Raw genomic sequence first — 16,521 nt, forward strand, 5'->3', positions numbered from 1 at the left:
CATTCCTGGGATTTCTGTGTATGCGAATCTCCTTTACGCGACCATGCGTTTTTGTTTGACATGCATGCGTGCGCGTAAAGGGGACTGCGTACGCGAAATGGGCCAAAGTGCACACCCACGCGTACGTGTGACTTTTCAGTAAATGTACTACCATGCGTACGCGTGACCCCTGTTTTCAGCAAATGGGATTTTAGTGTTTTAAACATGATTTTAAACCTTTAAACCTCTATTTTTACTCCATTAGACCCTAAATGGTAGTTGAGATATAGTGAAGAGGTTAATCTAGGAAGAAGTAGCTAACTTGGGATCGAAGAAAGATAATCAATAGTTGGAGGAGATGGTACTCGAATTGATAAGATGATGAAAGTGGTGTATGAGGCAATGAAGAGAGTAATGTAATATTTAGAATAAGGAAATATATGATTAACGATTAAGTGATTATGATTTATTGAGGAAGTGCGGTAATGTTACGAGTATGCTGGAGATGCATCTGTGAGCTAATGATTGAGTATTATTGAGCTTGGAGTATTGTCTCTCCCATGTCAGTTTGGGATTCGTCTCATGGATAATTTTGAGCTTGGGGTGCTGTCTGGTGCAAAATTTATAACCACAAACTAACCGGCAAGTGCACCGGGTCGTACCAAGTAATACCTCAGGTGAGTGAGGGTCGATCCCACCAGGATTGATGGACTAAGCAACAATGGTTAAATGATTTACTTAGTTAGACAAACAGAAAATAGTATTTAAGAGTTCAAAAAAGCATTAAACAGAAGACAGGCAAATAAATAAGTCGGAAATAAAATATGGAGAAGGCAGTTAAGGCTTCAGAGTTATCTATTTTTCGGATTGACTTTTCTTATTAATTTATTCTAATCATGCAAGTTTTAATTCATGGCAAACTAACTATATGTGACTAGACCCTAATTCCTTAGACCTTTTTAGTCTCCTCTAAAATTCATCAACCACCAATTTCTTGGTCAATTAATTCCAATTAGGGGGTGAAGTTTAATTCTAGTTATTACGCCACAAAAATCCTAATTACCTAAATATAAGAGGATTATATGTCACGTATCCCGTTAAATCTAGATAATTAGAATTTAGGAGAAATTATTTTCAAACTGTTGTTCAAGTAAAGAGCTTTTCCAAGTTATACAAGAACTCAATTAGAAAGAGGGTCATACTTCCGTTCCACCCAAATTCATAAGATAAAGAACGAAAACAATTCTTAAATTATAAATCAGTACATGAATTAAAATAGAAACACAATAGAATCAATCCATACAATAGACAGAGCTCCTAACCTTAACAGTGGAGGTTTAGTTGCTCATGATTCAGAGAAAAAATTAGGATTGTCAATTGGACTGAGGTGGAATGAAAAGTGGAATAATGTTGGGGTTCTTTTATATCTAATTCTAATTAATTTAAAATCTATCTTATAAAACTAAAATAATATATTTTCCTATTTTTAAATAAAAATAATGTTTAAATCAGAATTAATTAAATAATAAGCATTTTCTGCAGTTTCTGCATGTGGCGCATGTCACGCGTATGCGTCGATGGTCTTCTTCGCGTGTCATGCGTACACGTTAGGTACGTGCACGTGTCACTGAGCAAATCTCCAAATCACGCGCACGCGTCAGGTACGCGCATGCGTCGCTGTGAAAATCTTCAAATCACGCGTACGCGTCAGGTACGCGCACTCGTCACCCTCGCTGGTCATCTCCTTTAATTCTTGTGCTAATTCCATTTGTGCCAGCTTCCTCTCCATCCTCTAAGCTATTCCTGTCCTATATAGCCTTCTTCTCTTTTTCTGCGGAAGCTCCATCAAATCCAACCAAATGCTACCTAAAATAAACAGAATTGTACAAGACTCAAAGTAGCATCCATAGTGGCTAAAAGATAATTAATTCTTGATTAAACTCAACAAATTAAATGCAAATTCACTAGGAAAAGATAGGAAAGATGCTCACGCATCACTGTCTTCCCCCATGTCAGCTTGGGATTCATCCCATTGATAATTTTGAGCTCGCGCGTTGTCTTCCTCATGTCAGCTTGGGATTTTTTCCATGGATATTATTGAGCTTGGGGTGTTGTCTCCCCCATGTCAACGTGGGTTTCTTCCCATGATTTATTTTTGAGCTTAGAGATGTGCAATCTAGAGACAAATGTATGGGTTAGCTACCAGATGTGTCGGGTTTTGGCTACTTAACCGACACGTGAGCTCACGACCAGTAGGATAGACATTCATCATATGCATTTGTATGATTTTGTTTGATTGTGCATTAATTAGGATTGCCTAAGTGATTATAATATGCTATTTGTTATATTTGCTATCTGTATTACTTATAATCTACCTGTGTTTGCCATTGTCTGCTTGTTTGTCCTTATAATTTCACTGGAGATGGAGGAACAGAGGAAAGACTGGGAGATTTAGGAGTTCTAGTTAAGTTTTAGTTAGATTTAAGAAATTGGTTAAGATTAGAAAGCCTTAGAGAACCACCTTGCTTCCTGGTTTCTGTTTTAGTCCCTTAAGTTTTATAATTTGAGTGTCAGCATTCTAGGATTGCCTCTAGCATTCTAGGATTGCCTCTAGCATTCTTGGAGCCTTATATCTTATATATGTGGACACCTTAACCATACTAAGAACCCCCGGTTCTCATTCCATATAATATTGTTATTTTTCAGATGCAGATTGAGAAGCACCACTCTGTATTCTGGAGACGCTGATGAAGCGAAGAACTTTTGGGGCTCAGGATCGTATCTTTGTTTATATTTATGTATCTATATAGAATCTCTACCTTGTATTTTATGTTTGTTCCTCTTAAAGGTTGACTCGGAGAAACAGGTTGTCATTTTTCTACTATGGGTCATTTTAGGATCCTCTTTTATATATATATATATATATATATATATATTCTGGCCGGTTTTTCTTCGCGAACCGAGTTGGAAGCTCTGTTAATTATATCTTTGACACTCCCTTTTTATTATTCATACATATATCTTACGTTTCTTCGTACGCAAGTTTCTGTTTACGTGAGTGTTACGACTTTTGTTTTAAACTTTTCTTCAAAGGCTCCTAGATATAAAACTTTTCAACTATATTACATATATATTTTTACTTTTAGAGGTCGTAATACCTCACCACCTCAGTTTTATGACTTAAGCATAAGACTCTATGTAGTAGGGTGTTACATTACTTGTAAGGCTTCCTCTACCATCGAATTTCACGTCTCTGATGGATTAAATTTACAGACCATAAGATTTCTGTTAGGCTGGTACAACAAAAATATATTTATTCGTTAAATGTATATATTAGTTTAAATGAATGAAGATTATAACAGTTTATTTATTAATTATACTACTTTACATAAATAAAAAATAAAATAAAAGATATTATATTATACTGTTTATTTACTAATTTAAATACCTAACTAAAAAATTTATTTATTAATAATTATATTATTCGTTACTTTTAATAAACATAAAATAAAATATAAAATATTATTATCCTCAAATAATTATTATAACAAATAACCGAAGACAATTATTTGTTTTCGTAAATAAAAAAAATATTTATAAATATATTATGACAGCAGAAAATTAAAATACAAGAAAAGAAATTTGAAAAATAATAATATTTGTTTATTTATTTATTAATATTTAAATTATTTATTAAATCTACAAAAAATAATCACATTATGATAAAAAAATTCAAAAAAATTATATATTCATATTTATTTTATTTTTTATTTATTAATTACAAATATAAAATAAAATTATATTATATTAAAAAATAAAAATATTATCCAAAAATAATTTAATATTTATATTATTTATTAAATTTAATAAATAATACTAAATACAAATAAAAATAATAATACTAAAATAATAATGCTATATCATCGTATGATACTAGCACTAAAGAAAATAATATTAATTAAAATTAAAAAATATAAATACAAAAAAATTAAAATTTATCAACTTATATAAATTGAATGATTCAAATAATTAATAATATGTTCTTCGGATAGCGTATAATTACGTGCCATTTTTTATTAATACAAATTAATAATCTTTTTTTAAACATATAATTACTCTTTTTTTTCCACCTTATTACTAATTCTCTTTTTCTTCTTTAGTGCATAACTCCTCTTTCCAAATCCCTCTCTTTTTCCATAATCTCATTTTGTTGAATGCAGGGGAGGGTTGACCTCAATATAAAGAGCTTCAGCCTTGCGTTCCTTGTTCCCAAAGAAAGGAGATGTCTCCTGCATGCAGACACAGCTCTAAGTCTCTAACACGTCCTCCCCGTGTTAAAAAAACATTTGCAACTCCTTGAAAACATACGGTAAATCTCTACGAAAACAGGTTGGAATCTCTGACCAGCACGTCCCCCACATGTTATTCAGGAGCCTCCATGTTTGCAAGAAATTCTGAAAAAGCTGGTTGGAATCTCTGTGCAGCACGTCCCTGCGTATTATCCGGGAGTCTCTATGTCTATGACGAACTCTGGTAAACACTGACGACGCTGTGCTAACACGCCCCCCACGTGTTGAGCTTATCTGTATCTGCAAAATACCCCAATTGTCAATATTGGACAAATACACCATTACCTTTTTCATATAAAAAATAAATTATGCTATTTTGTATATTGAATAAAAAATTAATGATAAACATGTAGTTCAGATCTTAAAAAGAACTAATAAAATATTTTAGTCTTTTAAATATTTAATTCTAAATTTATAATTTTTTATACAATTAAACATAATTTTTAGAATCGGACTAGATCGGTTGATTCGATTGAAAAACTAATAAACCGAATCTTCAATTGGTCCAATCTAGTGTTATGACTGTTTGAGGACAAGAATTGGTTAAAATTGGTAGAAATCGAAAGACAACCGGTTCGATCGAACCGCTCAAAAAAAAATTTTTTAATTGTTGAAGATATAGTTTGAATCTGGATCTCTTTGTTATTACATACTCCTCTTGCCTACTAAGCTAAATTATTCCTTATTACTTTATATGCTAATTATTAATTATATAATAAAAATATACAATAATTTTGTTAATATTATTTTAATTTTATATTCACTTATATTTAAATTAATTATATTTATTATTCATAATTATTAATATAAATATTATTAAATATGTATAAATAAAAATATCAAATATTTTTATTAATTACAATATCATTATTCTTTTTATGATTATATGATATTTATTAGATATTATTTTTCAATAAATACATATAGTATATAATAATATAATAAATATAAACTAATTAGTTAGTTATTGAAATAAAAATAGTTACTTTAGTATAAAAATAAAATTAAAAAATATTTATTATAAAAAAATACTAGAATTTTATATACTTATTTAATAAGAACTGGATTATAACTTGTTAATTATAAGTTATTGAAGTTTGATTATTTTTAAAATATTAATAAAGATATGTATTTTAAATTTTAATTTTTTGACTATTTTAATTTTTTATTTACGTAGGACCACTTCTATCGGTTTAAATAGTAATTTATCGGTTGAACCAATAAATCAGTAAACTAATAACCTGATTAGTTCAATTACTAATTCGATTTTGAGAACTATGCAATTAAATACTCTTAATCCTAAAAATGGTTCTTTAGTCTTTTTTAAAAAAAAATTAATTGATCGAAAAATTAAAAAGTTTTTTATTTCAAATTTTTAATTTCTAATTCCTAATAAAATCGATTAGTTTCTTTGTTGTTCCACTCTTCTGAAAGCTTGCTAGCTTCTACAACAGACCCATCCTGCCAACATATTGACCTTGTGATAAAAAATTTAACATTGTTTTTGGATAAAAAATAGCATCTAAAAATATTGCTAGCCAATTAGTTTTTGAAAATATTATGGACCATGTTATAATATGCCCAAACAAGTCCAAAAACATGTTTATTATCCACAAAAATTCAGTAACCTGTTTTTCAGGTTGTCCATCACTCTTTCTAAGTAGATATTTTTATGACTGACCAAAAAACAAAAGTAGATATTTTTATGATGTAATAATTCTACATAGAACAACACAAATCAATGGTATCTACATAAGTGGCACGGTGCCACTAATTTAACGGTGTCACCACAGATTTCACCTCAAATGATATTTAAGCTTGCCAACAATGTATTTGCCTGCAATGACAAATGGCATGAAGTTAAGTCTCAAATAGTTCCTGAAGGGGAGTTTTAAAGTAATTTTTGAAATTAATAATTTTTAAATTCGTCCCTAAAATTATACTTCAGGATTTATAGTAGTCTTTAAAATAATTTTCATCTATTTTTACTATTGAAAAACTGAGCTAAACTGAAACGATATCATTTTGTATTTATTAAAAAAAAAATCTAATCCCCAATACGACGTCGTTTTATATTTATAAAAAAAAAATTAATCCCCAATTATCTTCACCAATTCTCTTTTTTACACTGTTGTTGTTCTTCTTCAATTTCATAGTAGCAACAACAACACCATCATCAGAACCAACAAAAATCACAGTTAAGAAAACTAATAATTACAAAAAATAAAAAAAAAGAACTAGCAACAATCAGAAAAGATCAATTAACCTAAATAGTAACAATCATAAAAAACAGAAATAATTACAAAATCAAAACAACAAAAAATCAACCATTGCAACTATATTAAAACACAATCTTCAGCAGCAATAATCATCCAAAATATTAAACAATAATGATTCAATAACTAAAAAAAAAAAATTAAAAAAACTCACCTTGGCCGCAGAGTAGAGAAGAAGGATGCAGAGGGAGACAGAAAGCAGACGGCGACAAGTAGGGAGGGGCTGTTAGCCGGGACAGTGAAGAGCGTCTAGAGCTGACCATGAGAGATATTCTGTTTGTAGTCTGGAGCGCCTACCTCGTTGTGGAGCTGTTGGTGGGCCTTGGAGTCGCCGGCGAGTGCGGCAGGCTCGAGAGCGATGACGATGACGATGGAATAGTGGGGAGTGGTTGACGGAGCGCTTGAAAACAGTGGAAAAGTGCGAAATCTGGACGGCGAAGTCGGAGAACACCTCGATTTTGTGGTAGTGAGGAGAAGTAGATTGGGAGTCTGAAAGACTAGGTTAGGAAGGGGCAACCGGCACGGCACCGAAATAGAGGCCGGCGACAGAGAGGGTTGAGAAACACTTGCCTCTGCAGTTGTGAGTGAGAGAAGGGGAAGGGAAAGAGCAGGTTGGGAAAGGGGAAGGGGAAGGGAAAGGGTTGGGGAAGGAAAAGGGAAGGCTCGGGAAAGGGTAGGGCTTTAGGCTTTAGCGTTTTTTTTTATTAGACACAAAACTACGTCATTTCTAATGTTTCTGGTTTTTTTTTTCCCTCTAAACGACGTCGTTTTAAGATTTCGATAAATGGAGAATGCTTCAACGTCTACTATGAGTTCCAGAGTGCAACTTCGATGATGAATTTAAGTAATTATTAACTTCAAATATTACTTTAAGACTCGAATGCAACTTCAAATATTACTTTGAAACTTAACTCAGTGGCATGAAACAATTTACTTTTAATATATTTGAAACATTTTATGCTTACAAAGTACATTATATATTTTTTTAAAAATGAATGCTAAACCTAAAAGCCCCCAACCTAGAGTTTCCAGTGCTTTGCTAAGGTAGAAATAGTGCCCGCTCCGGGGTTTTATTCTTTTGTTTCTTGTCACAAAAATTCAACTTTTACAGCACTGTTTCATCCAAATCCTAGCATGAGTGTGAAAAGAGTCGAGTTCTCTCAACATGGTCCTGGTAATTCTGATGAGGTGGAGGAATTGATTTGTTTGGATGAAAAGGATGTCACAAAAGGGGGTTGATGCTTGCTCTAAGAGTCTAATAGGGAGGCTTTTTGCTGATAAAGCCTTTTCTTTTTTCTTGGTATTAACTGATAAAGCCTTTTTTATTGATACCTTAGACAATGCTCTACGTGAAATTTGTTAGAGACTAGAGGGGTTCAGGATAGTAGATCTGGGTGATAATTAGTTTCAGTTTTTTTTTTTTTTTTTTTGATAAAGTGGAGTCGCTCAGAATTGGGAAAGGGTCTCTTTTGTTATTTAACAACTACGTCTTGCACACTCGTAGGTGGGCTGAAGTGGAGGACATAGAGGACAAGAGAATTAAATCCTTCCCCATAAATACCAAAAAAAAACCCTCCCCCATATGGATTCAATTCTGGGAGATGCTGGAGAGATTGAAAACAATGAAGGCTGGAATGAAACTGGGAGTATAATAATCAAAATCGAACGAGGATCAAACTAGTCAGATTATTAGATTACTGGATCATTGGTTCAATCATTAGGCCATCAGTTAAATCAATTGACCTGATTATAATTAATATATAAAATTCTACCTCTTCTTTTCATAAGAAGTATTTTTAGTTGTTTTTGTTTGTATCAAATTAAAATTTTGCACTTCAAGTATTTTATTGAAAAGAGATGTAGAAATAATAATAAATAGATAAAATATGTTAGTTATTAAGAAAAATAATAGTTTTTCTAAAATTTATAGATATAATTTAATCAATTTTATAAAAAATTGCATCTCATAAGACAAATGACATGCTAGCTAAGCTGCAAGTTGGTACTCTTCCTTACAAAAGGGGCTAGGTATGAAACTTATCAGGCATTGTATGACTCGTCGATTCGGTTTAAACTGAATTTCAGCTTTTCTTATTAGGTTTGACTAGTTCAATTATTGAAACGGTCTTAAACCTAAATTGGACTGATTTGAGATTTGGTTCACCAGTTTTTTAGTCGAATCAACCAGTTAAAAATCTTCATTTTTCATCCAATTATACTCTTTACTAAAGAAATTCCCGCTATTTTCTTTACCAAAATATAGATTTTGGCATTTTCTTTGCTACCCTTGTTATTAACTTATTATCTTCAGTGAGTAATGCTCCCGCTTGTAAACGGATAACCACAAAATTATAAGAATATGAATCTCTAAAAATACTGTCTTTTTACATATCAAAGTGTTGAACGAAGTGCCTATGGGAGGCAACAACCAACGACTACCTAAGAATTATTGAACAATTTGGTGCCGTTGCAAAATACTCTCTATTCTAAAAAGAGTGCATACAGAAGCTATACAATTCTAAGTATTTGGCTGTATAACATTTTCTTTGACTTACAAATATTTACCTAAACACAGCCATTCACACTTTCATGAGAATTTGTTCTCCTTTCTTCTCAGATATTCTTGGTACTGATCTAGTCACCTTAATGCGGAACGAAGCCTGCAAAATAACTTGGATGCTTAGATATGTCATAGGAAATTAGGTATGCACTATGCAACAGCTATACAAACTTGCACATTTTTCAGGCAAGAGTAATGTATTTGGAAGTTGGATACTCATATACACAAAAAGAATATGAACCTAATGGTAATTGGATCTTTGCTAGGCAGATGTAACATAATTATTTTAGAGTAAAAGTAACTATTGAAATTGGAACATCTAAATGGGAAAACTATACAATGGTCAATTTTTATATGAAAGAAATTATGCACTAAAACTTGGTAGGTTAAATACTAATATCACGGACTAATTGTCTAGTTTATTAAAAGATCAGAAAATTCACTTATTGATAACAAGCAGTTTCTGGTACTAGCCCCACTTAAATAAACCATTTTTAGACAGTATAATTAACTCTAATCTTCATCATTATGTTCAGTGATCTTAAATTAAATAAACTAAATAAAAATTACAGTAGCACAAAATGAAAAATAGAATGGAAGACCAAGTAGATGTAGGCAGGTGATAAGTGAAGAGAAGTTCTGAAATATATCAAAGTTGGACTAAAAGGTTGGATCTTTCTCAAACAATGATTGATGCAATGTAACATGAATTTTATCAAACTGCTGATGTCCAATATGAATAATGCAATGGCCTACTAGAACCTCTAAAGGGTTCATCAGTTACCTTAGTAGAACCAAATTCAATAACATTAGTCGGGTGGACACGTGCAGGATAATTTGGAGGTACCCGATATCGCTTTCCCTCGATGCTGAAAACATAAAGAGAACGACAGTCAATACATTTTTCAACTACCTAAGCTTCAAAATATAGTAACACTTTTATACTTTTACTTACTCTGTTATCCAGGTGCCATGTTCACTCCGCAAATCAGTCAAAAAGAATAGGCCATCCTTATAGTTAATTCGAGCATGGATTTCGGAAACCTTAAAAGTGGAGAAATTATGTTGCATGATGATCAAGATATCAAGTGGAACCATTTTCAATTGAGGTCATAATAAATTGTTTTACCTGTGGTGAAGGTATTGTAACCGAACAACCTAGAGATTCTTCTGGTGGTGCACTCCTGTAGTTACAGAAACTTATCAGACAATTGGTTTGAACTTACAATCTTACAAAGATGGGAGGATATGAGATCCTCCTAAGAGAATATAGTAAAACAGTTTTCGAATCTCTCAACATGTCCAAGGGAAAGTCCTCTAAAAAAGATTATAAGCTTTACACAAGACAGAGGCCAATCATCTAATCCTTTTAGACAATTGAGAATGGAACAATGCCTACATTTTCATCTTCATTCCAGTATGCATGATATAACGTACACAATTTAGCAACTATTATGGCAGTATGCAAAATATTGTATGTAGGTCCAAGACCTCAGGGCTCATGCATACCCGATTATACACGGCTTCATCTCATCTTGATTCAAACGTATAGGTTTTGAAAGACCTGTTTCATCTCCACATGGTAACAAAATCCACCTATTCAAAACAAGAATGAACATAAGAGTTATGAGATCTAAAAATTCCTTACTAAGTATAGTAAGGATGACACTCAGCATATTCAGTTAGAGACGTACTCTCCGTTAATAGCACGCTCAAGCGCATCATCATCTTCAAACCATTGCCGTAATTGGTCATTTGCCTGCATGATAATCAAATGACACTTTAGAATCCAGATCGCAACGAACCTAATAGATATGACTATATAAATTACCAGATAAAAAATCTTCTGAGCAGCAAAAGTACAAAAGTAAAATTTGAGCAACGTACTTTGTCTGAAAGCCTACAGCTTAATGGTCTCCCTTCAAGTTTAGAGCTGCAAAAGTGTTACAATGTCTTTATGTATTAGGTAATCAGTTGGCACAAATCAACAAGTAGTTGATAATGCAATATAATATTTTTCCTAATTAGCACCAAATAAAAACATGAACAGTTTCCAATGTTATCAGTTTGCAGGAACTCTCATCATCCATGAAGTTTTTCAATTGGCTCGCATACCTAACATGCAGTTATGCTGATTTCACCAAGTGAAGGTTATTCGAAAAAGGAAAGTGAACTCTTGGCATTACCTGTTGCCCCCTAAGACCCAGCTCAACATAGTAGGCATCATGATGTCGACGAAAAATCTTCCTCCAACCCTTCCAGGATGTGGTATCCGGAACTTGGTCAAGAACTGAAAGCGATAATGAGATAGAAGTGGCACGCATATATATCAATTTGAACTGTCAACTTCTCTGAATTCTGACTTATCTCATTAGTAAGAAATTCCTACCTCTAAAGGACCAAGACCAACACCCAAATATGCCTTGTAGGTGGAAGCCATCAAAGCAGCCATTCTTGCCATTCCGTGAATAATGGCAACTCGAAATCTTCTTTCTCTCTCATAGCTTGATGAAACAAAGGCACCATGAGTCACCAAAGAGATTTTGTTAATAAATAAATGGATTCAACAATGCAAGGAGATCAACTCATTTCGACAAAATTGCTATTTCAGTATTCATTTTCGTATTTGAAGAACAAACCGTAATTTACCTCCTTAGGGAAGAATCAATATCAATTGGAGACCCTGATTTTACACTTTGCTCCCATGCATTCTCCAACTCCCATGCTAGTTGATAACTGTCCTGTAATGACAAAATAAGCTTGTTAGAAAGAACTTTTGTGCCAATGTTCATGTTTCACTACCAGTTCCCTCTGAAGGAGCCAAGAAAAAGTAAATGTGGGAAATATATTTTAATTTTAATCATGTTTCATTAATTTCTGTCTATGTCCATCTCAGATCAAACGAACCGTGGATAACTGAATACTAGTTCTGAATATGAAGGGAATTGCTGGAAGCCTGTAACTTTGAAACAATAATGATAAATACATATTGTAACAAAGGGGGTGAAAGTAACTATATACCTCAATAGCCATGCATCCTCCTTGGCCCATATTTGGCTGCATAGCATGGACGGAATCACCAAGCAAAGTAACTCGACCCTTTCCCCATGTTAACGTTGGTATCCTGTCGTATATGTCTCGTCGCAGAATTGCCTCTTCTTCTGTGGCCAGTATCAGATCTAATGCATTGTCACACCAACCCTCAAAGATCTTTAGCAACCTTTCCTTCTTTCCTGCCAAACAGTAAGAGAAATGATATCAAATGTTATGATTTACAATCTTCATTTCAAGCCTGCCAGTCAATCTGATTCGCAATCTACATTAAAATACTACTAGATTGCTGGTACAAAGTTAGAACCATTCTATATCATGCCAAGCAGTGGAGTTCAGTCATCAGAATAAACAAGCAGTAACATTGATAGAACTGACTTGAGCATCAATTTAAGAGCATCTTTTTATTTGAAGGGGGGAAAAGAAAGCAACCATCAGATAGTCTCAATTAAAATATTGTGTTAATGATACATCCGTAAACGCAGAAGAGATGACAAATTTCTAAACACTTGAAGAAAGCATACCATTGGGACTATCAACGCCACCAGGTGGCTCTTTGTGAAAGGCATACCATTGCATCTTTCCAGCACCAACATCCGAAGATACAAAGTATTGTTTGTGTCCCAAGAATACTCGGTACCTTCCAGCACAGGGACAAAAATGCATAACCTTATGAAAATACATACCACAGCTGATAATATTAAAGTAGGATACCTAATTCATGAATAACGATTACCATACCCAACAGATTCGATGTCAGCAGGGACGAAATCTGCAATACCAGTATAACATGTATAGCCAGAGTAAACAGCTTCTTTTGGCCCAAATAATTGCTTCCTCACCTATCAAAAATTATTATAATAAGGTTATGTTTTATAAAACTAAAATGCATAGTTATGAGAATATGATCAGAACCAGAGAAAATTTTAGTAGGACCTTGGACCATATCCCATCTGCTCCAACCAAGAGATCTCCTTCGTATTTCTGACCATTCTCTAGCTCTACTGTTACCTGAAATTGAAAAATGCTGGATGAAAAGACTAAAATTCCGATACAACAATTATATCTGATCACAGTCCACTGATGCGGTTCATGAAGTAGAATAATTTTGTAGTTAATCTCAATATAAAAGCTTTCTCTAAATACCTTGCTTCCATCATCCACAAAATTAACAACATTACTTTCATTCATAATGACATCTTCCCCAACTGCGCGGGCAAGAATCTGCTGTAAGGTCATTCGACTAATAACCCTTGTGACTGGAAGTCCACGTTCCACTGCAGGAGTGAATGTATCGAATTTGACGTACCTGATAACCAACTATACATCAATCTATGGTCCCAAATGCTAAAATTTCATAAAGAAATTTGTTGGACTTGTCTGCTCTAACTTAAATATTCTTTCTTAAAATAGAAATTCTGACTTCCCCAACTATACACCAATTACATCCGTTCTGACTCGAGCCATAAATATAAAAAGTAGTTATTTTTGTTAATACGACCCAACTAATTGCATCAACATTAAATTGTTGTACTTTTATCAAAATTAAATTCTTAATTGCATAACAACTAAACATTTAAAAAGATATAAAGTAGAAAATACAAGTTCCGGTGTCGGTGTGACAGAGATTGTAGGAGGAGCAAATAACGTACCAAGAGCCAGAAACTCCGTCGACGAGGCCGTTAATCCTATCACCGGTGACGCAACCAACTCTCATAACTTCTTCAGCGACATCGGAATCAATGGCTTCCAAAGCAGCCAAAGCGTTACTCTGAATCTGAATTGGACCCCTATACTGCCCCTCTCCTCTCACAGCACTCAAATCTTTCTCAAACACCATTACCTCGAAGCCTTTTCTCTTTGCAGCCAAAGCAAAAACCAATCCACCGATTCCTCCGCCCGCCACGAGAACCCGAACCTGTTTCCTCCTCTGAGAGCCATAGCCTCCATACGACGCCGTTTCGTTCGCTTGAGTAGGAGTCGACGTAGTAGCGGCCTTAACTGTGAAACGAACCGTTTTGTTCTTGTTAAGTTTCCTTGTTCTTGTTGGGAGAGAAGGTGAGGTTTCTGGTGGAAAAAGAAGGTCTTTGTTTATTGGAACTGAGAATTGAGTGGTTCTTGAGAAAGCGTTAAGAGAGTTGTAACATAAGGTGGAAGAAGCCATGGTTGCTTAGAAACTAAACAATAAGTGTGTGTGCTGTTTCTGTGTGTTTTTATTATAACTTCTTTTGGCTCAAAGATTCAAAGCTTCAGCACTCACACTCTCATGGCAATAACTTTTGGGTTTTGCTAAGCTATTCAGATTAATTTCCATACACAAGTTTTTAATTCAGATAATTGTTAAATCTTAAAAAATATTAAATAATAAAAAAATGTTATGACAAATTATAGTCTCCTTAACGTATGCCGTATGAAATAAATATTTGTTTTTTTATTTTAAATATGAAATAAGAGTTTAAATAGTATAAATTATTTTACACCATCGTCTAATTATTTTTAGTCTTAACGACCATTCACAAAATAATTGTTGAAAGTAATTATTTGTATTGATATGGTAATAAATTATTGAATTGTAAGATTTTATTTATGAGAGAAAATATATTTAAAAAAAATATTAAAAAATTATTAAAATTTATTATTTTTAGTCATTAGTTAATTATTAATATTTAAAAATATAAAATAAAATATATTATTAAATTATTAAATTAAAAAAACTAAACTAAAAAAATTAAATTAATAATTAAATAATAACAAAAAATAATAAATTTTAATTATCCCTAACATTTCTCATACTTAAACATATGTGTACAAAATCTGTAAATTGAAAGGAAATGCAAATTCAATACATTTATATCAATAGAATATATACTTCAATATATGTGTAAAACAGTAAAAGAATGTATATTAAAATGAAATGCAAATCTAATTCATTTATAGCAATAGATAATTATCTGCTTGTCTAAAAATACTTCATCCTAAATAGTATGTGTTTAGTTAATATATTAAGTTTATAAATTAAAAATATAAAAAAATTTTAATAATAATAAATTTATTATGTGTCTTATGACACATATTAGCTAAATTCAAATAGTAAATATCGAATGTTATATTTATTATCTTATTTATTATTTTTAATAGCAGTTATTTTAAGGTTTTTTTTTTTCTAAACCTGTTAACTTTCGTCGTTATTGTCTAATTTAGATGTTTATATAGTTTCCTGAAAGTTCATAAAAAAAAATAGTTACTGAAATTTTGATTGAAATTGCAAAATTAGTGGATATAAAGGTTTTCTTCTAAGAGTTTTTCTACCAACTTTTATGATAACCTTTTGTCATTTTGTGTTGCTGTCGCTCAAGGCAAAAGTTAAAAAGTATTTATTATGGTGTCTAAAACATAATATTTAAAAAAAATAATAAATTAAACATCAAATAAAAATATCATATAAATTAAAAACTCGAGTAGCGTAAAATCAACCACAAATATAACTTATTATTATTATTATTATTATTATTATTATTATTATATGGCTAAAGTTTTTTGAAAAACTCGTATATATTTTTTTAAAATTAGAAAATTTTTTTTGTAATATCATGTAATTTAATAAAATTAATGGTTACAATAATTACATACTACTGATACACATTAGACTAAAATTTACACAATTTAAAAATTTTGTTGTGAAAAATCTTAGAATTCCTTGTCAAAGTCAAACTATGCATCAACTTCGATCATATGTGTGGCATTTCATCTACTTTGGTCTGAGATCACACGAGGTTCTATGTTACAAGTTTGGCCACGTAAGCATAATGTGAGATACCGCACCCCCTGCGAGATCAAAATATCAAATTTCATTGGCTTCAACTATTTACCTGTATGGATAAGGACGTCTATCCATTAGTTTTTGTTGTTTTATTATTATTAAATATCTAAAAAAGTTGTGCAGCATATTAGTCTCCGGAAATTTTGATGCCAAGTAACTACTCCTTTTGATATATAATAATTGTTTGAAAATAAAAAAAATATTGGTAGTCCTAATTAAATAACAGAGAGATAGAAGTTCATAAAACAAAATAAACTTTAACTAATATCATTATTATTCGAGGGGACAAATTCACTGTATTATTCATAATTTCAACATATACGTGATTTACTTTAGTACAATTATAATCAAGAATGGTGTGGGGGATGTATTGATCATAATATGGTATACATATTGCAGCGGCAGAATTTATATTGCATGCAAATGAAATCATATAGGAGGCCACTCAGATAAACACGCCTAAAACGTCTTTTTTTAAAGATGTCT

General features: G+C 32.1%; 1 protein-coding gene across 1 annotated transcript; it reads right to left on the bottom strand.

Moving 5' to 3' along the window:
- Nucleotides 1-8,948: 8,948 nt before the first annotated feature.
- On the bottom strand, nt 8,949-14,542 carry LOC107626771 (zeaxanthin epoxidase, chloroplastic). Its single transcript, XM_016329676.3, has 16 exons — nt 13,868-14,542; nt 13,362-13,524; nt 13,152-13,226; nt 12,957-13,057; nt 12,740-12,855; nt 12,186-12,397; nt 11,814-11,905; nt 11,554-11,668; nt 11,351-11,454; nt 11,052-11,097; nt 10,859-10,923; nt 10,674-10,760; nt 10,294-10,348; nt 10,120-10,208; nt 9,949-10,033; nt 8,949-9,264 (listed from the first exon to the last, which is right to left on the bottom strand). Exons 1-16 carry the CDS (start codon nt 14,377-14,379, stop codon nt 9,184-9,186), a joined length of 1,998 nt encoding a protein of 665 aa, XP_016185162.1. The 5' UTR covers nt 14,380-14,542; the 3' UTR covers nt 8,949-9,183.
- Between the last annotated feature and the right edge of the window lie 1,979 nt (nt 14,543-16,521).

Source organism: Arachis ipaensis, chromosome B7 (genome assembly GCF_059453495.1).
Source record: "Arachis ipaensis isolate K30076 ecotype BB chromosome B7, ASM5945349v1, whole genome shotgun sequence".
Taxonomy (NCBI): Eukaryota; Viridiplantae; Streptophyta; class Magnoliopsida; order Fabales; family Fabaceae; genus Arachis; species Arachis ipaensis.